Source organism: Portunus trituberculatus, chromosome 37, assembly GCF_017591435.1.
Source record: "Portunus trituberculatus isolate SZX2019 chromosome 37, ASM1759143v1, whole genome shotgun sequence".
NCBI lineage: Eukaryota > Metazoa > Arthropoda > Malacostraca > Decapoda > Portunidae > Portunus > Portunus trituberculatus.
The window spans coordinates 7,453,047-7,479,874 of NC_059291.1; the positions used below are offsets into that span (position 1 = coordinate 7,453,047).

A 26,828-nucleotide genomic window follows, 5' to 3' on the forward strand; every position below is an offset into this window, starting at 1 on the left:
AATTTACTATAGTTAAACAAGACATGATCCCCATGTATGGGGACCACAAATTGTAGAGGATTTCGCTGCAGGACTTAGCCCTGTTAATGGGCCAAATATTTAGAATTAGTATATAATGTATTATGTACTTGTTAGTGTATCTTTAAGTACTGATGACGAGGTCGCTGTGCGACTGATACAGGATAACCTAGATGGGCCCTGGTGGCCCTTTGTTATCCTATTATTTGTGTTATATGTTATGTTATGAAGGTCTCAGAGGTGGAGGCTGAGTTCCATCGAAGGATCTTGGAGATGAGGGAGGAGTTTCGAGGGCGAACTCTAACTTGCAGGCTGAGTTCTGTTGGATGAGCTCAGCGACTGAAGGAGTGGCGGTTCCTGCAGTCTCCTTACCAAGTAATGAGATGCAGGACCAAGAGGAGTGGCGACTGGTGTCTGCTGGTGCGAAGAGGTCCTCAGAGCACCTCAACGCGTGGAGACGACGAACTCCTTCGCTGTGTTGAAGGAAGTGGAGGAGGAGGGGGAAGAAGGCAGGAAGTGACGAGGTGAGGAGGGAAGGGACAGGTGATTTTTTCCCTACCCATAGGTAAGATTCTGGTGGTCAGGGACAGTCACTTGGACTTGGCGTTTTGTGCTAAGAACAAGAAAACGAGGATGTGTTTGTTGGGTGCTGGAATTGAGAAGGTAAGTGCTCAGCTAGACACGTGCGTGGAAGCGGACGGGACGAAACCCATTGTTTTCCTCAGCGCCGGGGAAAATGACCTTTGTAAGATAAGGAGTGAGCAGCTGTTTAGGAGATTTAAGGAGGCTTTGGCTAAGATAAGGAATAAGGGTGCAACCCCTGTGGTATGCGGTGTGTTGCCAAGGAGGGGACTGGGAGGTGAATGGCTATCCGCGGCTATTGCAGTGATTTGCAGGCTTGCAAATCACTGTAGGATCAATAGAGGGGCGTTCATCGATAATTGGGACCTCTTTTACGGCAAAGACACCTTGAATGCCAGGAATGATGTGCATTTATCACGCCAAGGTGTTCATGGGGAGGCGGTGGCATAGTGGATACGGTGGTGAGCGTGGGATCGGGCAGACGTCCACGCGTAGGTTGGAATCCCACCACGTACAGCCTTAAAACACTTTGCCATTTGTCGAGTGGTTTAAAGTTACCTACATATCACCATGATGCCCAGGTTCTAGGTGGTTACACTCAAGATGAGCTTGGGTGGTGATATGGGCCCTAATATGGGTACCACTATAAATAAAATTGCCTGCGCCACTAATGGACGGAAGCTGAACAGCGCTTCCCATACACTCTTCAAGTGTGCCTACAGGCGCTATAGGCCTTACCGTAAAAAAAGAAAAAAAAATGTTTTGGCTGGAACACTTGAAGGCGAGTTAAATGCACTCGAGCGCCTTTTTCGTAAGTCAAGAGAGAGAATGGACATCGGAGATCCATAGGGAGAGAATAGTTAAAAATCTAGAAAAGTAACCAGATTAGTAAATGCAAGGAATAGTTGAAGTGTGTATTACACGAACTGTAGGAGTATTTATTCTAAATAAGATGGATTTGCTTAGCGGAGCAGCTTGTGTTGAAAATTTTGATATAATTGCGTTAACAGAAACTTGGTTAGACATGTCAAGGAAAATTGATGGTTATACACTTTTTCATAAGGATATAGGGGAAACAGAAGAGGGGTAGGAATGGTCTTATACGTTAAGGACACATTGCAATGTTGCATAAACAGCAGAATTAAGACAGCAAAACAGAGTCTACATGGGTAGATATTAAGGACGGGTCACAATCAGTAGTAATAGATTTAGTGTACAGGCCACTTAATGCTTGAAACCAAATAAACTCTTCCCTATAGGAGGAAATAAATAGAGCAGCCAGATACAGTTAGGAATGTGTGGTAGGGGATTTCAACTATAGGAAAGTTGATTGTAGCTTGATGGTTGGCAACACGCGTAGGTTCGAATCCCACCACTAACAGCCTTAAAACACTTTGCCATTTGTCGAGTGGTCTAAAGTTACCTACATATCACCATGATACCCAGGTTCTAGGTGGTTACACTCAAGATGAGCTTGGGCGGTGATATGGGTACCACTATAAATAAAATTGCCTGCGCCACTAATGGGCGGAAGCTGAACAGCGCTTCTCATACACTCTTCAAGTGTGCCTACAGGCGCTATAGGCCTTACCGTAAAAAAAAAAAAAAAAAAAAAAAAAAAAAATGCAGAAGAATTCCTTAGAGTCATTCAGGATAATTTTTTAAAGCAAGTCATTTTAGAATCCACACGGGGAAATAATATTCTAGATTTCATTTTGACAAACAGGGAGGAGGCAGTTATGCAGGTGGAGGTTGGTGGTCAGTTAGGTAACAGTGATAACAACGAAATTGAAATTCTTGGAAAAGGAGCAATAGGAAAGTACCTGACTTCAGGAAGGCTAATTTTGAGGGCTTAAGGGGCATTTACAAGAAGTCAACTGGCAACAATTGGTCAGGTAAGGTCCTGTATGCAAGTAGAAGAAGGAAGGCAGGATCAGTGGTGTGAAGTTGGAGAAGGGGAGAGGGAGAGGGGGGTTAGGTGGTGGGATCTGAATTAGGACGGGATGAGAGGAAGCCAGGACAGCTGAGGGTTTGTAAGATGTATAGGTACTTTCTTAATAAATTACATAGGGGTCAGATAGCTAACATTCCATGTAAAACAATAAAATCGCAAAGCAACGATCCTAAGTGGATGATAGAAATATTAAAGCTAATGTAGAGGGCAGAAGAAGAATATATAAAGTGGCTAAAAGCAGGAGATGAGGTTTTACGGCCATTATACAATGAATTAGTAAGAACGGTTAAAAGGTTAACGAGGAAAGCTAAAAGCGAATATGATATGAGAGTAGCCAGCCAAGCAAAGACGGACCCCAAGAGATTTTTTTCAGTTATATAAGACGAAAAGCAGAAATGAAATAGGTCCCTTCAGGACACCAAATGAGGAGATGGATAGTTCTGGGAAAGAGATTAGTAGAATTATGAACGAGTATTTTTTAACTGTCTTCACCCAAGAAAATACACAGGAAATCCCAGATAGCGAACAGATTTTTAGGACAGAGGATAGTGAATAGCAGACAGATATTCATATAACTAAGGTGATGATAGAACAAGATAGATAAAGTAAAGAAATTTAAGTCACCAGGACCTGATGAGATATACTCAAGGGTACTTAACGAGTGCAAGGTCATCAGTGAGCCATTAGCAGTGCTTTACAGGATGTCACTGGAGTCAGGTGGAGAGAAGCTAATGTTGCTCTCATATTTAAGAAGGGAGATAAAACCCTAACGTCTAATTAAAGGCCTGTCAGCTTAACTTCACTTTAGGGTAAATTAATGGAATCAATAATAGCGAAAAACATTAAGGAACATCTAGACAAAAACGAGTTGATAAAACAAACACAGCATGGCTTTACGAAGGGAAAATCATGCCGTACAAAGTTGTTGAGTTTTTATAGTAAGGTTTATGAGGTGGCAGATAATGGTGATAATTATGACATTCTATACTTAGATTTCAGTAAAGCCTTTGACAAGATACTTCACCAGAGGCTCTTGAGAAAGGTTAAAGTGCACGGTATAGAGGCTAGAATATTAAGCTGGATTAAAGCGTGGTTAGACAATAGGTGACAGAAGTACTAATTAATGGATTTAATTCAGAGTAGGATGAAGTAATTAGTGGGGTGCCACAGGGCTGTTTTAGGGCCATTATTTTTTTCAATATATATTAATGACTTGGATAGTGCAATTAGTAGTGACATTAGTAAATTTGCAGACGACACGAAGATAGGTAGTTTAATTAGGTCTGATTTGGATGTCATTGCCTTGCAGGCAGATTTGGATAGGATGAAAGAATGGACAGATAAAAATGGCAAATGCAGTTCAATATTAACAAGTGAAGGGTACTGAGCGTAGGTAGAGATAATCCACACAATAGGTACGCAATAAATAATGAGGCACTAGGAAGCTCCAAGTATGAGAAAGATTTAGAAGTCATAGTTAGCTCCAATCTTAGTCCAAGGAAGCAATGTATTGAGGGCAGGAATAAGGTGAATAGGGTACTAGGATTAATTTTTTGAAGTCCTGAAGTAATACTAAAAATATTATACTTGGCGCTGGTCTGCCACATCTTGACTATGCGGTACAATTCTGGTCCCCACAATTTAGGAAGCATGGTACAAAAAATTATTGTACCATGATAGGAAGGATGTAGCTCTGTTGGAGTCAGTGCAAAGGAGGATGACTAAAAAGATACTGGGGATGAAGGATATTCCTTATGAAGCGAGACTGAAGAAACTCAAAATATTTAAGTGGTGTAAGAGTTTTAACAAAGCGGGCATGAACGAAGTTAATAGGATCAGTAGTAGGGACAGAATCAGAAATACTGGGTTTAAATTTGAAAAATTCAGGTTTAGGAGAGAAATGGGAAGAAACTGGTTTTAAACAGAATGGTTGATGAGTGGAACGGACTCAGTGGTCATGTAGTCAGGGCTAAGTCAATAGGGAGCTTTAAAAGATTAGATAAGTTCATGGATGGTGATGATAGATGGAATTAGGTAGCTTTAACCACACAGGGACTGCCACATGTAGTCCTCTTGCAGCTTCCCCCTTAGTCTTAACAGACTTTACATCCGAGCTATCTTTTATAACATTCTACAACGAGCCATACCATGACATATAAACATAAGCTAATATATAATTTACGTTTAATAGGACTAAACACCATTATAAAATTCACATATTTGACTCAATGACAGTGTGACACTTAAAAAAGATCATAGGTAATTCTGCAATACCATAAAGGTCCAGTTATAATTTTGATTTTTAAAAAATCTGTAAATGAAATGATGAAAATTTTGAGTTGGAAAGATTCACTTACATCATATTGCATCACCAAATATTTACCAGAGGCGCGAGACACTTCAAAAGCAACGACAGATTTACAGAAACCCCAAAAACATCATTAAACAACAGGATAATGGTGTTAGGAAATAATAAGAAAATGTATTTGAACCAGCGGGTGGGCTGAACTAAGAGACGGCTGTGGCACCTTCAGTTGACGGGCTGGCTGGTGGGACGTCCTTCTTGCCTCATATCAAAATTAAGCAGAGTCTGTATGATGTGATGCGATATAATGGTGTGGAGGTGGCTCCACTCTGAGCTATGTTTGGCTTACAATGAATGAGAAATTAAGGCAATATTGTGTGATAATAGAGACGACCTACCTTCCCCTAAGCTGATTGACTGCTTGCTACCTTTCAAAATTTGCCAAATTTTGCAACCACTCTCACACGTAAAGAAAACCTACTAAAAAATATATAATAAATATATAAATAAAGCAATGACCTGAAAAAAATTATCCACATAACCAATACCTGACAATACAGCCTGGAGAGGAGGGTGAATAGATTAGGGTATTACGGCCAACCTATAAGGTTAGGTGGACGGAAGTGATGTCCTCCCACTCCGTCAGCTGCCCACCACTGCGCTGAGTCTACTTACCTTAATTAATGAAGGACTGCTGCTTGAAGGTGTTTAAGCTTGGTGCCGAGAGAAGTGTGTGTGTGTGCAATGACAATAATAATAATGGTGGTGGTTGTGGTCATAGCCCTATGTAATTTGTATAGTATGTACTACTTGCATGGTGTGGTATGGTGGTCTAGTGGTCGTCAATACACTTCACACAAAGTCATCTGTGTGCGTGTTGGTGGTAGCGCTACTCTTCCAGTCAACTGGTGTGCGCGTCTCAATGAGCAATTTCAATGATATATATATATGTATAATAATTGATATGTTGAGCCTTTTTAATAGTGGTCCTTTTCTTTAATAATGAACCTTTTTTTTAAATCTAACTTCCCCTCCTACATGAAAAAAAAATAATAAATAAAATTAATAAAAAAAATTGTTTACTCCTTCCATCTCTATCAATATTTGTCCTACTGTACTATCATTAAACAAGAAGTGTCATGTGAGACATTATCAGGAAGGTGTTATCAGACTGTATCATGAAATTTCTAAAACTATTTCATTACCAAACATTATTAAGTCCTACTTGTAATCAAGTTGCATAGATGTTCCAAATTGTGTTCATTTCACCATAACCAAACATTCCAAAAGTGAAAGGCATGAGAAAAATAAAAAGTTGCAGGTTGCATGCAGAGGAGGGTGTTGCTATTGTCTTAAGCAATGAGGTGTGGGGAGAAGTGAATGGGAAACAAAGAGGCCAACATGGATGGAAGTAACAAGCACATAAACACATTATTGTCAGCACTTACATGCCTGGAAGCAAAGGGTAGAGAGGGGAGCATTTTAGAAATTGTTAATACCCATAAAACATCAAGAAAGCAACAATAGAGGATTAGTACATGTAAAAGAAAAGACGCATTTTTATTTATATAGTATGCTTAATGATGCAACAATGTCTGCAGGTCATTTGACATGAAAAGCAAGGTTAAGTACATGAGAATGTATTTTTCATATATCTCTTTTATTTCCATTTTTTTAACAAATGTGTTACAAGACACAGCTGTGAGAAGCCTGGCTGAGTGCAAGTCTACAGCAGAGGCTTTACCCAAATCTTATTTGGTTCAAGGCAGCAATTAAGTCACTTTACAAGGTCTACCACCACACTTAGCCATTCTACTCACAGCTGTGTCACTGAATGAATATAATTTGTACTTAAAAACCATGAATTTACAAAACATGAACTCTAGAAACATCTTTCATGATGCTACCTTAGGCATGAGCAATCCAACACGTATGAAAATGAAGCACTAGTGTTTGTGTAGTAATGTTGTCAATGAGTTGAGGACCAAAGTAAGAAATTTCACATTATTAATCACCGACTACAATTCATCACAGAAAAGTGTCATTCCGCAAAATGTCTCAAAATAATACACATTCTTTGCATGCAAACAGAATGAGTTCCACCGTTTTGTCTTGAGGGCACCTGGTGAGTCCCAGGCCATGATGTGGTCCAGCTCAAGCTGTCACTGTAACCACTACCTGGACTACCTTCACTTAAATGACAGCATAATTTGCATGGCAGTGAAATTGGGTGTAAATCAAATTCATTTGCAAAAATGCACACACATCTTTAAAAAGCTTTAGCACTAGATTAGACTTAAACATGACATACTACAGAAGAAATTTAATTCCTTTCAAGGCTCTCTGACCCATCCAACCCTGTAAATGACAGCCCTACATACGTCTTGGCCACCAGAGGGTCCAATAGGCCCAATTTTAGTGTAAAAAGAACATTTATCAACATTCACTTAGGTACATCACTCATGTTAATGGTCTATGCCAATTATTAATTTGCATAAGCATGATTTACAAAACATGCTCTCACTATACCTAGTTTTCCCAAAAATCCATCTTCCTTATAAAAAGTTCAATTAAAAATTTTCAGTGAATAAAAATGTAACCATGCAAAAGATCAGATTTGGTTTTGGTATAAGGCAACTATTTCAGTCGTTTAAAAGTAAGAGATTGCAATGATAAAATGTTTTAAAATGATAATTTTTTCCTTCTAAAATAGGCATTTAGCTAAAATCTGATTGGCACATTATCATTATGGAAAGCAATCAAATTTCTTTATATATATTCAATAAGCAAATTAATGGATGGAAGTAATGGCTCGCTCTGCACCCAAAGGCCAAGTCTATCGACCATTAAAGCTTAAATTGCAATTCTAGCACAACATAAGAAAATAAAATTAATCCTGTCATTCTTATCAAAACTTAGGAAACATCAAATAAGAAAGATCTGAAACAAAGTCAAAAGAAGCAAACAAAGAAAATTACCTAATAAAAATATTAAATATAATTCACTACTACTTGACCCCTAAAGTAATCATGGAAGTAATTGGTTAAATACTCTGCGGATTGAATTTCATGAGGAATGCAACATGAGCTGCACTGATGCGCTTCCATTACAGTTGTGGAGGCAGCCCTTGGTCACCAGAGCACAGGTACTATGGGGCTGACATGCAAGTTTTCAGTCATGAACAAAGATTCACAGCTATCTGGGGTTCAACAGTCAAGTCTGAAGCAAAAAATGCACCACAGCATATGTTTGTCTTCTTGCCAAGAGGCTTCAAAGCACGTGGAAACCACCACCACTGTGCTGCTTTCACTTCTGGTTTGTTCATGTTTGGTCAGTCAAGTCTCTACATACATAAATACTTTATTGCTGAAAATAACTTTTATACTATAGAAACAATATGAATTAAGAATAAAAGAATTCTATCAAGTCATAAAAAAAACCAACCTTTGGCCTAGAACACTTCTCATAAAGGAGTGAGAGAACACTACAAATGTCTACATTTCCAGACAATGTCTGAAAGTTTACATTATGCAGGTGAAAGTGTCAAGAACTTAAACTGCATTAAGGAATAATTGTGTAGAAACAAGATCTAATTTCTTTACAAAATACAACACACCCTGGACTATACTTCGATTGGTCAGAAGTTAAAATCAAAGAGATCATACACTCCCTCAGTAATGTCAAGTGAGAAATTGTAGTCTGTGTCTGAGATGGGAGGTTCCAGGGTGAGGAAGGGTAGAGGAGAGCCTGAGGTGCAGCCCAGCATCACATCTTCAGACCCACCTGCAACACAATATTAGAGCTCAGGACACCACACATAAAATGGTGATACCTCAACCCACTCATGAAAAACATGTTTATTCCTATTCTTAATTTCAACTGCACCTTTTCCTCCAAACACTTTATGTGACTAACAAAATATGATACAGTACATTTACAAATCATTAGGAATAAAAAATGTGATCCTTGTTTCTCCACTTGCAGTGGTGTTGCTGGCGGTGGTGAGCCCCAGGTCATGCTGAATCCACTGGTGCTATGGCAGCCCATCACAGAACCAGCGGATCCAACACGACCTGATGCTCTTCTCTTCTCCTCTCTGTAGCTTGTATCACAACTTTCAGGAAGTGACACTTATTACTCAGTTTATTTTACTACAACTTACTATATAACGTCAGTCACCGATGTCTAGAGAACAGGACCTGAAGGTAACTAACACTGTGATATAACTAAGTGACATACCACAGTGATAGTTCCTGCAATTCCCATCCAGATTATTGTCTTGCTGCGGAAAGCAAATAAACAATGGCTCATGTACAAGGAAGGCAAACCAACAACAGTAAATCAACTTACCTTCACCACTACCTGGCTGGTCCTCCATTTGGAGTTGGAGTTTGCCCCCTACAGGTCCCAAGTCCTCTGAGCCAAGGATAAGGGCAGTGCGTAGACCTTCATCATTATTGAGGTCCAAACTGGATGAGGCTCCCAAGAGGTCCTCTTCATCTGGATCAGGTACTTCTGTCTTAATTTCCACTTCTGCAGGTGACTCTATTTCCTGTATAGAAAAATTCATCACATCAATACAATATCTAAAAATTTTGGTTATCAATAATCTACAGACATGATAAAAAATAACAGCAAAGAAAATCATGAAAATAGTCAAAAGATAGACACTACACAGAATAAAAGCCAAAATATGTCAAAAGAATTATCAGACTGCTTTTCATTCATGAATTATAATTTATACCTAAGCATTGTAGTCTTACCTTCTTTGGTGTTTTAAAGACAGGCTTGCGTGTCTGCAGTAATGCTTTGTTGGCCTTTGTCCGTGTGGGCCTCAGTTTGGTCCTGGAAGTGTTGGCTGCTGACGTAGAGGCCTTAAGAGGGCTCTGTCTGCTGGCCTGTTCTTTGGCAGGGCTTTCTCCTATGGCAGACTCAGACAGGTAGACTTCTATAGGACCATTATCACTCTTTAAATGGAGTATACAACTCTGAAAGAGAAACAAAACAAAAGTTATTATTTGACAATCATATATATATATATATATATATATATATATATATATATATATATATATATATATATATATATATATATAAAAGATTGAATGTGTCTATAAAATAAGGAGTGTTGAAATACCTGAGAACAACTAAAAAGTTAGAGGAAACATACAGAAGTATGTATGTAGGTGAAATGAATTCCATTACTAAACATTACAAGCTTTTATGAGTACTGTAGGACCCAAGAATAAAACTCCCACATAAGTACCTCTTTTTTCAATTCTTGAGGCACCTGTAGCTGCGTGCCAGGTGGCGCCTTGATGGCGAACACAGTCTTGTCCTTATAATCTTTGATGGTGTGCAAGTCCTGGTACGTAATATAAGCAAACCTCTTGTCCTGACTCAACTGTCTCAAGTCTCTCTCTGCAAATTGAGAAATGCAAGTCAAACACAAATCCAAAACTACTTCCATGCATTCACCTATACTAATCATCTGAAGAAAATAGCTATTTTTTTTTTTTTATACCATGTGGGCTTTTCACGGGAATTTATGGGCTAAAGGGGATACTTTTTAGGGTACCTCCTATCTTAAAGCCCACCTGCTAGGAAACCGTTGCCCCGAGTGAGGAAGCCCAACCTACACTCAGACCGTGGACAGGATTTGAACCCGTGCGCTTGGAGACCTCTAGGATCCCAAAGCACGCATGGTTCCACTGTACCACGGCGGCCCCATAATCATTATTGAGTATGTATGTAGGTGAAATGAATTCCATTACTAAACTAATTTTAGAATATATATATATATATATATATATATATATATATATATATATATATATATATATATATGAAATATAAACATTCTCATAAACACACTTCAGTAATACGAAAGACTATACAAAACTTAACTATTCTTTCTCTTCATTATTTACTTATAACTATAAAAATTGCAGAAATAAATATATTAGTCATATTCAAGTTTATAAGAGTGAAAATTTGATCATGTATGAAAATTAATTGAAAGATAATGCTGGGAAGAATTATTACACAAAGCCGGTAACTAATTCCTAAAAAAAAAAAAAAAAAAAATAATAAAAAAAAATAAATACATAAAAATAAAAAATAAATAAATAAATAAAATATAAAGAAATATAAAGGATAATATGGGGGTGGGACACCATCTGTTAGCACAGGGACCAGATTTACAAAGGAAATGTAGCTGTGAATAACTGACATTGTGTAGGCTTTTGGATATCATTCTTTACAATAATTATTTATACAAGGTTATTAAAGGTGTAACTATTAACAATTACAATAATGATACTCCAAATCTTAAACCTATTCTTATTCATCCTAATAATCATACCTTCTTAACACGTAACAACAAGGAGAACCTTAATTCTAATGATGATATAGGTTTTCAATGCTTACTGGTCCTGTCCAGTATTATTCAGTAACAATGATAAACATCACTATGACAAATTTCTGATGGAGCATAAACAGTCTGCACCACAAGTCACTGGTCAGGCTGTTTCTCAAACTCTATCCAACAGGTGACACACAGCCTCCTGCAGGACACTTAGTGGGTGACACTTATAACCATCAAAGCTTGAACATCGCTTATGTTTATGACCATGGCCTCTCATGAGCAGGTCCCCCAAAGGGAAAATAAGGAAATGCAAACAAATTAAATTGACAGACGGATGAGAGCAAGCATGTGTGCAACACAGCTAAGGTCAACCCTCATATTTGTAATGGCATACAATGACAGCAAAACCTAGTTCACTTTCCCATAGCCCATCCAAACCACATGCATTCAAATATTAAGGCTAATAAACAAATTAGGCTTCAGTTACTTTTCAAGTTCAGTAATTAAGGAGATAAAGCGTATAAATGAATAGTAATGTGGTCCAACACACAGGTATGTAAATAGGTTAGGTGTTAATTAAGGTTTTGGTTCTAATCATGGATGATTATGGTATTGGAGAGAGAGAGAGAGAGAGAGAGAGAGAGAGAGAGAGAGAGAGAGAGAGAGAGAGAGAGAGAGAGAGAGAGAGAGAGAGAGAGAGAGAGAGAGAGAGAGAGAGAGAGAGAGAGAGAGAGAGAGAGAGAGAGAGAGAGAGAGAGTATTGTGTCCACCACAGACACAATGAAAGTTCATAATGAGGCATGCTCCATTGAGAGAGTATAGCTTCTTGTCTTCACTCAGCCATGATACTCTCGTCAAGAAGAGCAAGTTACTTGTAAGGTGAAAACCAGTCAGACAAATAATAGACTTACTGATGACTTCTCTATGATACTACGGTACTCATGCCAAGTATCAGTGCACAAGTTCCATGTTACTCAAATCACACCTGAGATCTACACAACTTATCAACGTGTTCCGTTAATCTAAAGCTTATCCTTCTGATCCTTGCACACCACAAACTTGTCACCCACAAGATGTTACACAAATCCTTCAAACTTTTCAATGTTTTAGTCATTACATAGGTTCAATATACCATTGCCAGCACAATTCATTTCATATATTACAATTAATTAACTCAATGAAAAGTTCACACATTTAAATCTGGTACCTGATAAATACACTAAAGCAGATGTATCATAAATGTATTATGTGGAGCAAGATAATGCCATTAAAGCTAGTGTAGCTTTAATGAATGAAATATAGGCTCGCCCAGCAATGCTTTACCAGACATGCGGCACACAGACGGCTACAAAACCATCCTGTAATTACTAGTCTGGATAACTGAAGAAAGAAAACTGCAAATACCTAGTCACTTTGAAAACACAATACTGGCTGTTCTTTACAACCATGACTTTAACATACCACTGATGGTCAGAGAACTTTTCCAGTATAAAGCTTATTATTATTTGATAATTTTTATACTGGATAAAACCCTAAAAAATCAAAACTATAACATGAGGCAATGAAAATTTGCTATAAAAATGTTTGCAGCAAGGACCAGATCTCCCTATACTGGTAAAGCTTCCCAAATGCTTCATGAAAAAAAGTTATTCCAAAATTGAATAGTACAAACTCCACAACGTGTCGTTATTTATCATTTAATATAACATCAAATGATCTATTAAAATTCCTAAATATACCCTGATGAGTACCAAAGCTAACCAATTCTGGAATATATCAAAGGGAACAAGTGTCATCTATAAATAATCCTTGCCACCATTAAATGATGTGACTTTACCCATAGCTGGATGGTCCACACATTCATCCTACAAAGTTTGGTTTATAGGAACACATACCAATAGAAAAAGACAAGGTTCCAATTATCAAAGGAAATGGGATGTGGTGGAAGTAAAATACTTTATCTAAAGTTACCCAATATTAGGATTTTAAAAAAATCAATAAATAAAAACAAAAAATCTGGGAAGTGCTAACAAACAGGGAACAGAGATCCAGCACCTCAGGGGGGATCCAAGCTGTACACTCTTTATAGCAGAAATGTAATAATGCTGATCGATGACAGGTGGCATGGTTGGTTATCATTAAGAGTGCAGAGGAACCAGTGTGCAAGGGGAGTACTGTACGTGAAGGAACTGTGGTACCTACCCTTGTGTAAGGTTGTTATGACAGTGGTCTGGAAGAAGTACAACAAAAGATAATCAGGAGTGTGTACAAAGAAGAATCAGAATATATGAGGAATGAAAATTTGTGTGAAGAATTCAATGTAAGAGAGAAGAAAGCAAGTCAATGACTATCACTGGTTAGAATGTTAGGAGTGAGGTCTGGTTTGTAGAATTGATATACAGCTTAAAACTACACCTCAACAACAAAAACAAATCCCCCCTCCCCCCTCAAAAAAGTAAACAAATAATAATTAGGGGAGCTCTAAGGCATGTGTCATGAGAAGGAAATATAACACTATACTGCAGTATTTTTGCCAGCCTTTACTTAACATGACCCTAAGCAATCGAATAAAATAAACCACGAGAAATAAATAGATTCAAACCAGGAATGAGATACAAGTCCATTGATCTAACCATTATCATCGAATACAAAATTATGGCAATCAACTTCTTAGAACAGTTCAAATCAACAAGTATGCATCTAATATCTAGCAATGTGATGGTCAATGCTCAGACTGCAAACACTAAATGCTCTATCAATGTTCAACTGCACACACTATATGCTATAATCTTAGGTTTAAAAAGTGTGGAGATTAAATGAAAGCAGCTCCGCACCTGCTTGCTCTATAAGGTTATCGAGCTCGTTCTCCTTGGCTTCCAGGTCCTGTAGTTCCTCTCCTAGATCCTCGCTGCTCACTCTGGCCGCTCTGCAACACAACACCACCTATATGCACATGCACACACGCACCCATCAACACAATACCTATATGTCCACATGAAAATCAACATTCACAGATATTACCACATGACCACCCACATGAATCATGATCACAACTGTATACTTATACCACAAACTTCAATACCAATGTACATACATCTGTACATAGGTGAGGGAAGCAAAGCAAGTAGGGATCCAAGATTTCAAAATATACTATCTGGGATAAAGCTGTTTGCACTGGTAGGAAATCTTGAATATAGTGAATACACTGAATATGATACAAAAATCTGGTAAACATGAGGAACTTGAATCCAATAAAAAGAAATAGAAGATAAAAGGCAATTCTTATTTGGAGATGAAGGAAATAATTATGCTGCCCTATAAAATATCTTCCCTTATGCATATGTAAATACATATATGAGTATATAACCTATCAGCTCCCATACCATCTTACTTAAATGTGTTAAGGATTACTAAGAGCACAACCCAATCATGCATCAACAAACATGAGGGAGAATGCTGGTCTCACATGCTCCCTGCATTGCTCTGCTCTTCTGCTACTGCCTGCCACAAACAGACAGTGTTGCCAAACACAGTCTAATGCTTCCAGTACAGGTCAACAATTAACAAAATATACTAACTAGGTATAACAATGAATACTAGTACATTTACAGAAAAATAACAATAAAACTTATGACTATTACATGTATAGAAATTTCCTTCAAGGGAATGACACATACCAAGTCCCTTTCAAGGAGAGAATAGTTTCATGCATGAAGGTGCAGAGTAACACCTTTCCAAGATGAATGTCTGACAAAAGGATAGAAAGATGAACAAAGAACTCCAAATCCTACCAACACACCCCCAGGAATTCAGAGAATAGTTACAAGAGTATTAAGAAGCTACATATACAAAAGTGTGCAAAGAACATCAACTTACAACCACTGGACGTTGTTTTTGGATTTCTTGTTGACTAGACCAATGCCCTCCAACACGTTTGTGATATCATATATTCTTCGCTTTTGAACTGACAGCATGTCAGATGCCTGTTGAGAAAAGATGCCACACGAAGTTAGAATAAACACCACTAACTTATTTTGAGAAAAGTATGTGACTGACACACATCAAACACACCTACATATTCATTGTGTAGAAGTTGAGGATTTCCTATAAACAGCATCTACTTTCTGTTGAATCAGCACAGACCACTCAGGTCACAATCAAAACAAACTAATGACACTGAACAGTACAACAAGTCTAGCAATGGCATGTTCACATGTTTTTGTTTTTTTCTCTCTCTTTTTCATACCATGTGGGCTTTTCACGGGAATTTATGGGCTAAAGGGGATACTTTTTGGGGTACCTTCTAACTCAAAGCCCACCCACTAGGAAACCATTGCCCCGAGTGAGGAAGCCCAACCTACACTCAGACTGTGGACAGGATTCGAACCCGTGCGCTTGGAGACCCCTCGGACCCCAAAGCACTACTAGAGGATATGGGTGTTAACAATGCATCCATGGACTTGTTAAGATAACATAATAGTAAATAACTTCAATACCTTGTTAAGATCAACTGTGCCATCAGGAGCAGTTTGTAGCAGATCCACAAAGCGCTTGGTGAGGAGTCCTAGGGAAGTGTCATATCGGGATGTTTTGCCTGGAGAAGGGGCTGGAGGAACAGCTGACGAAGGGAAAGGAAATATTCTTTAAGTATATTATGAACTCATCATTTACACTATGTATGTATTAAGGCCAATAAAAATATATACAAGTTGGTCACACAAAAACCATAGCTTTTGTTGGCCACCACTTTTTATATATTAGGGTTAGTCAGCTCCCTCCAGTAAGACTCATGAAGAGCATGCTTGTTTTACATTTCTTTATACACATTACCATTCATGTCTTCAAAGTACTTCTTTCACATCTCCCCTGACATCTAAAGTTTGTAATTTTCCAACACAGCAAAAAAAAAAAAAAAAAAAAAAAAAAAAAAAAAATCATACCCTATGAAATGTAATTGACAAAAATGCAAGAGAAAACTAACCCAGTAAACTTTGCACATCATTAAGGTTAAGTACATGAGTAAACACCACCACAACCACCACCCACCAGGCGCCTTTCCCTTGGACGGTGGAGTGTAATGGGTGGAGGACACGGACTTCTGCCTGGCACGCCGGGGGGTCTTGACGGGGGTCCTGAAGCCCTCGCCGTCAACACCCCCCTCCTCCAACACCAGGCGGCGCTTCACACTCTGAGGTACAAATACAACCAATTAGCACATCAAATCAATACACACACAAAGTACTTCATAAAAATATACCATTCTCCCTACCAAATGTTACCCAACAAATCTATCTCAACTTTCCCCACACATCACACTGTGTTCCTAGCCTCTCTGTGACACCTTGCCCAGCACTTGCCTGTGTGCGGCCCGGGGTGACTGAGGGGGACTCCTGGGAGTTGCTGGGGGTGATGGGGGTGAGACCATAGCCATGGTCCAGCAGCTGGGTGTAGGTGAGGCCATCACATACACTCAGCACTGTGCCCCCAACCACAGACAACCCTCCAGAGGAAGGTGTCCCCACACTCTCCATGGCTCATATACCTGGTAACATTACACACAATGTACACCAATGTCTTAACAATAGTGTTTGATGAATGAGTTATCAGCCAATAAGACTTTAAATATTATTGCTAGGGATGATAGATGAGTAGAGATAGGTATGTATAGGACTGCCATATATAGACCTACTGGCTTCTTATAGTATTCCTATGTTCTAATGTGAATCAGTTACACAAAACATACTGCAATTATTGGTGAAAGTTTCTAGGATTTAACATTATCACAACAGCAATTTATAAGGAGTGAACACAAATTTACACTAACCTTACAATTCATCTCAAAATCAACATACAAACAATTAACTAAATTTCAAACGCATTCCCTGTTAATACCACCAAACCTTTGAAAAATACTCAACATCAACAATCCATATGCAAACAAACATGCAAATTGTACTTCAGTCTTTTGGGAAGGGAGACGGAGTGGGGGAAGGGGGGAAAATAAAACATACACACAAATACTAAAGAAAATATCACACCCAGACTTACTTAATGTTGAGTGTGTACATACAAGTTCCCCTCCTTGGGCAACCCTCAGGATGCACACTGCCCTCACACTGTAGGGGGAAAGAGACAGCCTTCCTAAGTATTACCCTCAGTACTTTCCTTGGCACTAGCCACCACCAAGTCTACAAGACCGGGATACACAGGCGACAACAATGAAGGGGCAGGAAAATACAAGTTGGTCAGCAAAAAAAAAAAAAAAAAAAAAAAAAAAAAAAAAAAAGTGAGGGAGAGGAATATAGAGATGTCTTATGGATAAGGGATTGATTGTGGGTATGGATGTAGGTGACATGGATGACTGAGGGTGAAAAAAAAAAAAAAAAAACTAATATATATATATATATATATATATATATATATATATATATATATATATATATATATATATATATATATATACATACATACATATATATATATATATATATATATATATATATATATATATATATATATATATATATATATATATATATATATATATATATATATATATATATATATATATATATATATATATATATATATATATATATATATATATATATATATATATATATATATATATATATATATATATATATATATATATATATATATATATATATATATATATATATATATATATATATATATATATATATATATATATATATATATATATATATATATATATATATATATATATATATATATATATATATATATATATATATATATATATATATATATATATATATATATATATATATATATATATATATATATATATATATATATATATATATATATATATATATATATATATATATATATATATATATATATATATATATATATATATATATATATATATATATATATATATATATATATATATATATATATATATATATATATATATATATATATATATATATATATATATATATATATATATATATATATATATATATATATATATATATATATATATATATATATATATATATATATATATATATATATATATATATATATATATATATATATATATATATATATATATATATATATATATATATATATATATATATATATATATATATATATATATATATATATATATATATATATTATATACATATAAATATATATATATATACATATAAATATATATATATATACATATAAATATATATATATATATATATATATATATATATATATATATATATATATATATATATATATATATATATATATATATATATATATATATATATATATTATATACATATAAATATATATATTATATACATATAAATATATATATATTATATACATATAAATATATATATTATATACACATAAATATATATATTATATACATATAAATATATATATTATATACATATAAATATATATATTATATGTGTGTGTGTGTGTGTGTGTGTGTGTGTGTGTGTGTGTGTGTGTGTGTGGATGAAGGAGTGAAGGAAGGATGCATGTGGTTGAGTATGGGTGGCAAGTGAATAAATGAAGCAGAGGCTGAATGAATGAATGCAACTACAATGTGCATGAGATAGTGAATGTCATGTGAAGTAAAGTGAAGTGAAGTGAATTAAAATTAATAAAACTAACATGTGGATGAATGAGTAAATGCCATCATGTGAATAAGGGAGGAGGATAGAAATGAATGTTTTTTTATATGGATGTGGGCAAAAATGATACTATAGATGGTGAAATAAATGTGAATGAAGAGTAAATTCAGAATGAATGTGGACATGTGGAGAGTAGCAAAATATATTTGGTATATGAATGAATGTACTTGTGGATGAGGTAGTGAGTATGACTGAAATATCAAGATGCGGGAGGTAATGTAGCTCAAATCTTTATGAGAGAGAGAGAGAGAGAGAGAGAGAGAGAGAGAGAGAGAGAGAGAGAGAGAGAGAGAGAGAGAGAGAGAGAGAGAGAGAGAGAGAGAGAGAGAGAGAGAGAGAGAGAGAGAGAGACTGGATACTAATGTGGGTATGGTACTTAAATAAATAAATTAAAAAAAAAAAAAAAAAAAAAAAAAAAAAAAAGCAAGAAGCAGGGAAAGGATAGGATAAAGAAAAAGGATTGGCTTAGAAGATCACAAAAGGAAGACTAGAGTGACAGGTCGTCAGTTTTACACCTTAGATCATCATGCCACTTCAAGAGTAAACACACAAGAGGAATTGTGTTATAGTGAACAAAAGAAGACTAATACATACTAACTATAATGATCAACCAATTTTCATGCCCCATGGGAACACTTTGAAAACTGAACTCCCTGCCTGCCTCTATGTATCTATCTTCCTACGACTTGACTTCTTATAAGAGGGAGGTTTCAAGACATTTATCCCAGTTTTTGGATAATTCTATTATTCTTTAAAGGAACTGGTTATCAAATGGGCCCTTCTTTTTTCCCTGGCTGGCTTCGGGTGTGTGTGTGTGTGTGTGTGTGTGTGTGTGTGTGTGTGTGTGTGTGTGTGTGTGTGTGTGTGTGTGTGTGTGTGTGTGTGTGTGTGTGTGTGTGTGTGTGTGTGTGTGTGTGTGTGTGTGTGTGTGTGTGTGTGTGTGTGTGTGTGTGTGTGTGTGCGCATCAGGAAAATATACAAATGAATAAATAAACATAAGGAAATTAAGGTTCTATATGAATAACTGTTAGTTGTTACCAAAGTACTAACTTTTTAATACCACATTATGATGAATTTTCTACCCAATTAATTTCCTTTGTTTTTGTTTTTGCACACACCTGCTGTGGTGGGCCATCCTTTCTACCTCCTTCACAACCTACACTTCTGCTTACCACTTCCTATCTGGCATCTTCCTCTTCTCATAAGACATAAGCCTCTCCATAAATTATTCCAAATACTGACCACTTCCACAGCAGCCCTCAATACTTGTCCTGCATTTCTATTTACTATAGTATGCACTTACAATCCATTTAATTTTTAAAAGGTACTGGTATTGAAGTTAAATGTTTTTTTTATTGATCATAAATATGTAGCTTTTTCTTTATATACATCTGTCCAAGATTATCTGACTTATGGATGCTAATTATGCCATAGCTAATTGCCTACTTTCATGGTATACAATAAATGATTGTTAATTTATTTCAGCTTCAAAGCAATTATTAATTACATGAAAACCAGCCGTTCCCCATACCTTTGAAATGAGACTCAAGTTAGATTTGGTTAGGTTAAGCTGATTTAGGTGATGCAAGATAAGATCAATCACACACCTTTGCTACTTCAGGGGCTAAAAAGCTTGGCTGGATTAGGTTAGGTTTGGATAGGTTCCATTTTTAGATTTAACTGGAGCATAAAGTCCCACTCAAACACAGCAGGGATACCTCATCTTCATGTGATCCCATTAATATGTTGAATGCAATGTCTTTCCCTATAAATAAATGATGACTTAAGAATCATGTATGAAATAAGTGTCATAAGCTGATTCAAGAGGAATTGCTTTGAGACAGGCAAGCCTTATCCTTTCATTTCCTTCCCTCTCACCATTCACTTTGGACAATGCAAAATCAAAATTTTTTTTTTTGTCTTTTCAACTTCTCTCCTCTAATTAACTGTTTTCAGCTACTCTTCCATCACTACAGTTTTGCATTTCTTACTATCTTTTATCACTATTTTCATGTCAATTGTATACCTCTCTTCCTCCTGTTCCCTTACTGTGGCCTTCTGTTCACTTCTCTGATCCAAGAGTATTTTCCCTTTCTCTGATAACCCCATTAGAGAAGCTACAAGAAGCCAACAGATCCATACATGGCAGTTCTTTTATAAAACAGTTAAGTCCACCTACCTACCATGCTTATCTATAAACTTATCTAATCTTGCTTTAAAGCTCCCTATTGCCTTTGCATTAACAATCTAACTACTGATTGTATTACAGCCATCTACTACTCTTGAAAAAAAATTTACTCCAGGTTTTTAAGCCACTGCTGCACAGAGCCTTAACCTGCAATATGTTTTTGTCCCATCGTGATGACTGCTTTTTTTTTTTTCCTGCAAGCTCACATGTTCCCATCTGATGGAACATTGGTCAATTCTATCTTTGTTAGTACTTTATTGGCAGATATGAGGACTTTTAAGTCAACTTTACGACAATGTGACTGAACAAGCAGACAACCAATTATACTACACTAAGTAAGCAACCAATGCTGCAATAATTTTCATCAATGCTGATTTTCTCTGAGCACATTGGATCAATCCACTTTCCTTAGTACACAAAACACTTGCCACACAGTAATAAAATTAGCAAGGAACAAACTATCAAAATTGAGTAGTGAACTTTATTTCACAAGAAGTTCAGACCAGCTATTTAAGGATGAACAAAGGCAGGATATTTTTCTAAACTGAATGTATTCCATCCTCATTTAAACTAGCTTAGGTCTTAGGCACGATAAAGATACCCAGGGTGGCTGAGATCTAACCTAACCTAACCTAACCCACCTGGGAGTGGACGACCTTTCCTCGGTCCCATACTTGTGGTATATACACATTTCCCAAGCATTGTTACTGTTGCTGGCTACTTGTATTGTATTAAAACCTCACCACCACTCCCTTTATTTTCCTTTCCATGTTAAATTTATCATTTCAAAACTTTTCACTGTTGTAGAGCTCAAGGAATAATAGAAGGAATTGAAATTGTAATTGCACAACTAAAATGTACATGGTGAAATTAAGCAAATGACTTGATATTTTTAATGATTAATTTAATAAGATAAATAACATGGAAAGGAGAATGAAAGTGGTGGTGGTTGTGATGAAGCTTTAATGCAGTACATAGCCCCTACAAGCAGCCAGTAACAGTGACAATGGTAGGGGGTAAGATGATGTTTGCACCACAAATATGGGACCAAGGTATGGTCAGCTATCACCAGGGACCTCTGGTGTGGCTATGACCTAAGTCAATTTAAATGAGGATGGAATACATTCAGTTTAGAAAACTATCCTGTTTTGATTCATCCTTAACTAGCCAGTCTGAACTTCCTGTGATGTTGAGTTCATTACTCATTTCTGGTGAATATGTTGAAAGCAGTCATAAATACCTACTTTGCCATTGACTCAATCCTATCACTTAAGTGTGGTTAAATCAGTCCACTGATTATAAAGTAAACTTTAGTTTTAAGTTTTCAAAGCAGTGTATGAAATAATCATATATAATCATCTTTATAGAATCACCAATTCATTCAAATTCATAACATGTTAGCTCACAAAAAAGTAGTTAATTGTGTCTTCATAGCATTATTGCTTGCAGAAATGGAAATCTATCTGCATTTTACATTAGACTTAAGAATACCCAACATTTAGTCAAAACTTAGAAAAGAATAGAAAATAAAGTGCCTCAGAAAATTGTGCCTTCACTAAAAATCATGTAAACATCATTCAAAAGAATCCTAGATGTGTCCAGTACACACAGAAGCCATTCTTTATTAGTTTCCAGCAGAGCCTTGATGTACTTTTACTTCCTGTCGTAATACATTTATTTCAGATAGGGAAACCGTTGTGAGACTGCACACTCGTCTCGGGAATTTTTTTTGTGGAACATTTCTTTAAAGGAAGGATCGTTATTCTAAAACAAAATCATCATATTTGTGGCTTAACAGGAGCTAGCTGATGTACAAGAGTGTGCTGGTGTTCTCATTGCTGAGTTAAAGAATGGTAGAAGTGGCGGTGTCCCTCCCTCAAGCCAGCCGATGTCCTTAGGACACCCATCATCCTTGGACTCCAGGCTTCATTAATCACCATCACTCACTAAATGTCTCTCAAACATCTTCCTGCACGCTGTACTACACCTGAGTAATAGTTACCTCGGGGCCTCAGATGGGCACCACATCTGTTTAAATGCCCCTCACCTTGGCAGGGCGCTGAGAACGGCCTTCCCCCACGGCCACGAGGGCACAGGGCCACCGATACCTTTTCTCCTAAACCAACGCTCCTCTACTAAGCATGTGGCCTAGCGGGAAGTAGGTCCGGCACAGAAGGGCCCTAATGCAGCCCTGGTGACAAGGGTAGCCCCACAGATGTCATGGGTGCCGGTGGTCACGACAGGAGCCCGACAGCGACCCTCATCTCACCACCACCACAACCCGACCCACAAGATACGGCAACACTGCATCCGCTTTGGATATCCCTGAACAAATAGTGACCTGGAGACGTTATCTCTACGACCACTAGCCACCCTTCTTGTCTGACCTGGGCAGTAGGTAGTATTTAGATAGCTGGGAGCGTGGTAAAATCCAGGTGAGGCACAGTGCCGTCGGTGAGCGTCTCCCATGCTGGCCCCGAGATGGCCGCCAGCCCGCCAAAACTGCATCTTTACTTCCGCCCTTTATCACACAGTCGTGCCTCAATCTATAGCACATCTACGTGGCCCACACCAAAGAAGAGGTATGAAGGTAACCGGAAAAGTGGTCCAAAGGCTTCTAAAGTGTTACTTACTCCAATTATGAGGTGAAATGCGGAGAGCGCCACTCTCCCTCCCGCCGCCAGTCCGCCAGTGAACAATAAGTGGCGCCAAAATCTAATCCTGATGCCATACAAATTTCCCGCCAGTCCCACTCAGCGAGCGTTGCACACTATTTTCACTAAATTTCTCCTCTCACACCTCCTTTTGATGCCATCTAAGTTTTTAAGTCAGACTTTTATTTATAACAACATTTCATGATTATAGTCTTGAGTTCTGATAATGTCTCTGTTTGTCAAAATACCTATATAAACAAAAAGTCCAAATTTTAAACTGACTGCCGCCAGATGCCCCCACTGTCGATTTAAAGCCACGGTATTTTGGTAAACAAAGACACGAACCTCAGCAAAGCCTTGGCAAATTCAACTGCCCTGTTTCATTTACTAAGACCACAACTAGTCCATGAAGTGTATTTTTATGGATTCCATTATTTAATTGTATATCTCAGTACTTTATTAGAGCGTATATATGACTGATATACTCGTATAGTTAGATTAAAGAAGCATTACGCTCCTTCACGGGTATACATGCCATAAGGTCGATGTGTGTAGAGTTAAATGGCCCAGCTGGTGAGGGCCTTGCCAAGAACTGAAGTCTCGTCCGTTCACAGTATACGCAAATTCTTTGATTCTGCGATAATAACTATATTCTAAAAGATTCGTTTATAACAATTCATGAAAAATAAAAACATATGTTTCAGTATTACTATTGTGTGTTTCCTGTAGGGAAGTATTGTGTACTGTGTACTGTGTTAGCCAACGCGCCATGGGCTGAAGGTGATGGGGCCTGTAACCCGAGTTTCTCCCAACAAAATTTGATAACGGTTTGAACAATCTAACTTTCCAGGCAATTAAAAGTATATCAAACTAACTGCATAGTTTATCATAAAACATGTTAATTATTTTTTGCTTTCATTGGTTAATCTGGCTGATGCACCTGGGACAACTGCTGACGTCTGGAAAAGAAAAGATAAGAGAAAAAAATAGATAGCATAAGACACGTTTTGCCTCAGGTTCTACGTGACGCTTGCATATAGCTTTACTTTTAAGATATACCAGGTTCAATAGGGTTTTTCTTTTTTAACCTGCAAACCCCAAACACATTAATCATTCATCCTACAGTTGTACGTAACACTCTTATGAGGCACGTTCATAAAGAATATAACGGCAAACCTAGGAGAATAAGCCTTCACTTTTTGCTCAAGTGGTGCTGGCTATGGGACCAACCAGTCAGCGGAAGGGAGGATGGGAAGGGATGGGAGGGAAGGAGAGAGGAGGGAAGCGGAGCGGCGGTGTAGCGGCAGCGACACACTTGTGGTGGGCAGCGGGACGGCGGTCAGCTGGGTCTCACCCGCCCACTGTACTATACCTCCACCACCACTACCACTCCACCAAGATAAACATACTGTACTCAATCCTGTCCTTTTTGATCTCGGTTCTATACCACGACGTAAATTTATCCACCAAACACCTTCCAAGTGAGAGAGAGAGGGAGAGAGAGATTCACACACAGTAGCTGCCATTACATAGTAGATAGTACACAAGACTCCCCAAGGCAGTCCCTGAGTTAGGAACTTTCTCCCCACGTTAACAGGTGACCGGCAGCAGCAGTCCCGGACCGGGGCCTTGTATACTACGCTACGAAAGTGTATGTCATGCTGCATCCACACGTTCCATTTATTATTATTAATGTTTTAATACTGATCAAGCAGAGGCATTGATCTGTGATAACTGCGAAGTATTACCAAAGTTTCTTGTACGCAAACATCAGCTGTATTTTACAGTGATAGTCGTGTGTCAACTCACGTCGGTAGAATGAATCAAGGCCAACCAACCATCAGCCGTCGGCCGGGTGTTCCTCTGGAGACTGGTCACGTGGAACACTTTAAATCATGCTTTAAAATGTATGATGGATCCTTGCGCATTTCTTTGCATATACATTAGTATTCTATGCTTATAATGTGACAAAAGCACGAGTCCTTAAAAAGAATATTAACACTTCCTGTGCAGTGTCTACCTAGTACCTACTGCAGCGGTCAACGGGGTCCAACCTTGACAGGGTCACGTGCTCCTCCCCAGCGAGCCGCACCATAATCCCAAGGTCCAACGCCTCGTGTATCTCCGCTCTTTTTAAAAGGACAGTGATGCAAGATCTTTTAATTGTACTTTTCTTCTGCTAAATGCATAAAGCTTTGCTACAGGCGAATGCATTTATTAATTAATTATTTGTTTGTTGCGTTTTGTCTACTACTATCACATTACATTGCATAGGTGATTCAACAGCAGGGAGGCACTGGTAACCGTCACTTTTAAATCTTCATTTACATATACATTCTTCTTAGTGCTACACTGCCACATTAGTTGAATTTTCATCATAACATTAGATTGCATAGCAAGATGCTTAAAGGAGATTACAACAGGTTACAACTTGCAAAAATTTGTCAAGGTAGACAACGGGAGTGGATACTAATCTCACCAGATTACACATATATTGCATACAGACTGAGCACAGCATAACGAGAATGTGTTATACCACCTCCATTACTTGAACCATTAATGGTGTTACACTTAGCTCATAAAATTTGTTTATAATTGGGAAGTATTGTTTCTTGAATTATGAAGTGAGAACTTAAATGAATGATATAACAATATATTTTTATACTGACGTGACCTTCTTATGCAGCATCTATCATGGCAACTGCAATATAGCTCTACATAAGGTCAAAGGTTACATAAACACTCAGTGTTCCTGCTTTGCATGACCGAGCACATTCTTACTAAGTATAGTCGGTGGCCGCTGGCGACAGCAGGTTGTCCACGTTTGACCATTACTGCAACGGGTGCTACTTTGGGAAATGCTCGAGTGACACATCAAATTTCAAAATGAATGAGTATCCGTCTCAGATGGAACAATAAACAAATACGTAAATACGTATATATATATATATATATATATATATATATATATATATATATATATATATATATATATATATATATATATATATATATATATATATATATATATTATAAATCAACTTACTATTTGAA

At 37.2% G+C, this 26,828-nt stretch overlaps 1 protein-coding gene across 4 annotated transcripts; it reads right to left on the reverse strand.

Moving 5' to 3' along the window:
- Positions 1-6,500: 6,500 nt before the first annotated feature.
- LOC123514013 (transcription factor E2F3-like) lies at positions 6,501-23,838 on the reverse strand. 4 transcript variants are annotated; one of them, XM_045271562.1, is made up of 11 exons: positions 23,754-23,838; positions 17,275-17,342; positions 16,584-16,768; positions 16,273-16,414; positions 15,723-15,844; positions 15,103-15,209; positions 14,061-14,152; positions 10,126-10,280; positions 9,623-9,847; positions 9,210-9,411; positions 6,501-8,642 (listed from the first exon to the last, which is right to left on the reverse strand). In XM_045271562.1, the coding sequence occupies exons 3-11, from the start codon at positions 16,755-16,757 to the stop codon at positions 8,497-8,499; spliced, it is 1,365 nt and encodes a 454-aa protein (XP_045127497.1). In that variant the 5' UTR covers positions 16,758-16,768; positions 17,275-17,342; positions 23,754-23,838; the 3' UTR covers positions 6,501-8,496. The 4 variants fall into 4 exon arrangements, with proteins under 4 accessions (XP_045127497.1, XP_045127498.1, XP_045127499.1 ...); XM_045271563.1 differs by lacking the exon at positions 23,754-23,838 and adding an exon at positions 23,508-23,634; XM_045271564.1 differs by lacking the exon at positions 23,754-23,838 and adding an exon at positions 23,168-23,396.
- Between the last annotated feature and the right edge of the window lie 2,990 nt (positions 23,839-26,828).

Bases quoted from the DNA above. Each gene is read 5' to 3' on its own strand.
- LOC123514013 (XM_045271562.1), bottom strand. From the start codon at position 16,757: ATGGAGAGTGTGGGGACACCTTCCTCTGGAGGGTTGTCTGTGGTTGGG. The intron at 15,845-16,272 runs GTGGGTGGTGGT...TCCCTTCGTCAG, and splicing joins GTCCAAGGGAAAGGCGCCTG to CTGTTCCTCCAGCCCCTTCT. The intron at 15,210-15,722 runs GTATTGAAGTTA...TTTTCTCAACAG, and splicing joins GCACAGTTGATCTTAACAAG to GCATCTGACATGCTGTCAGT.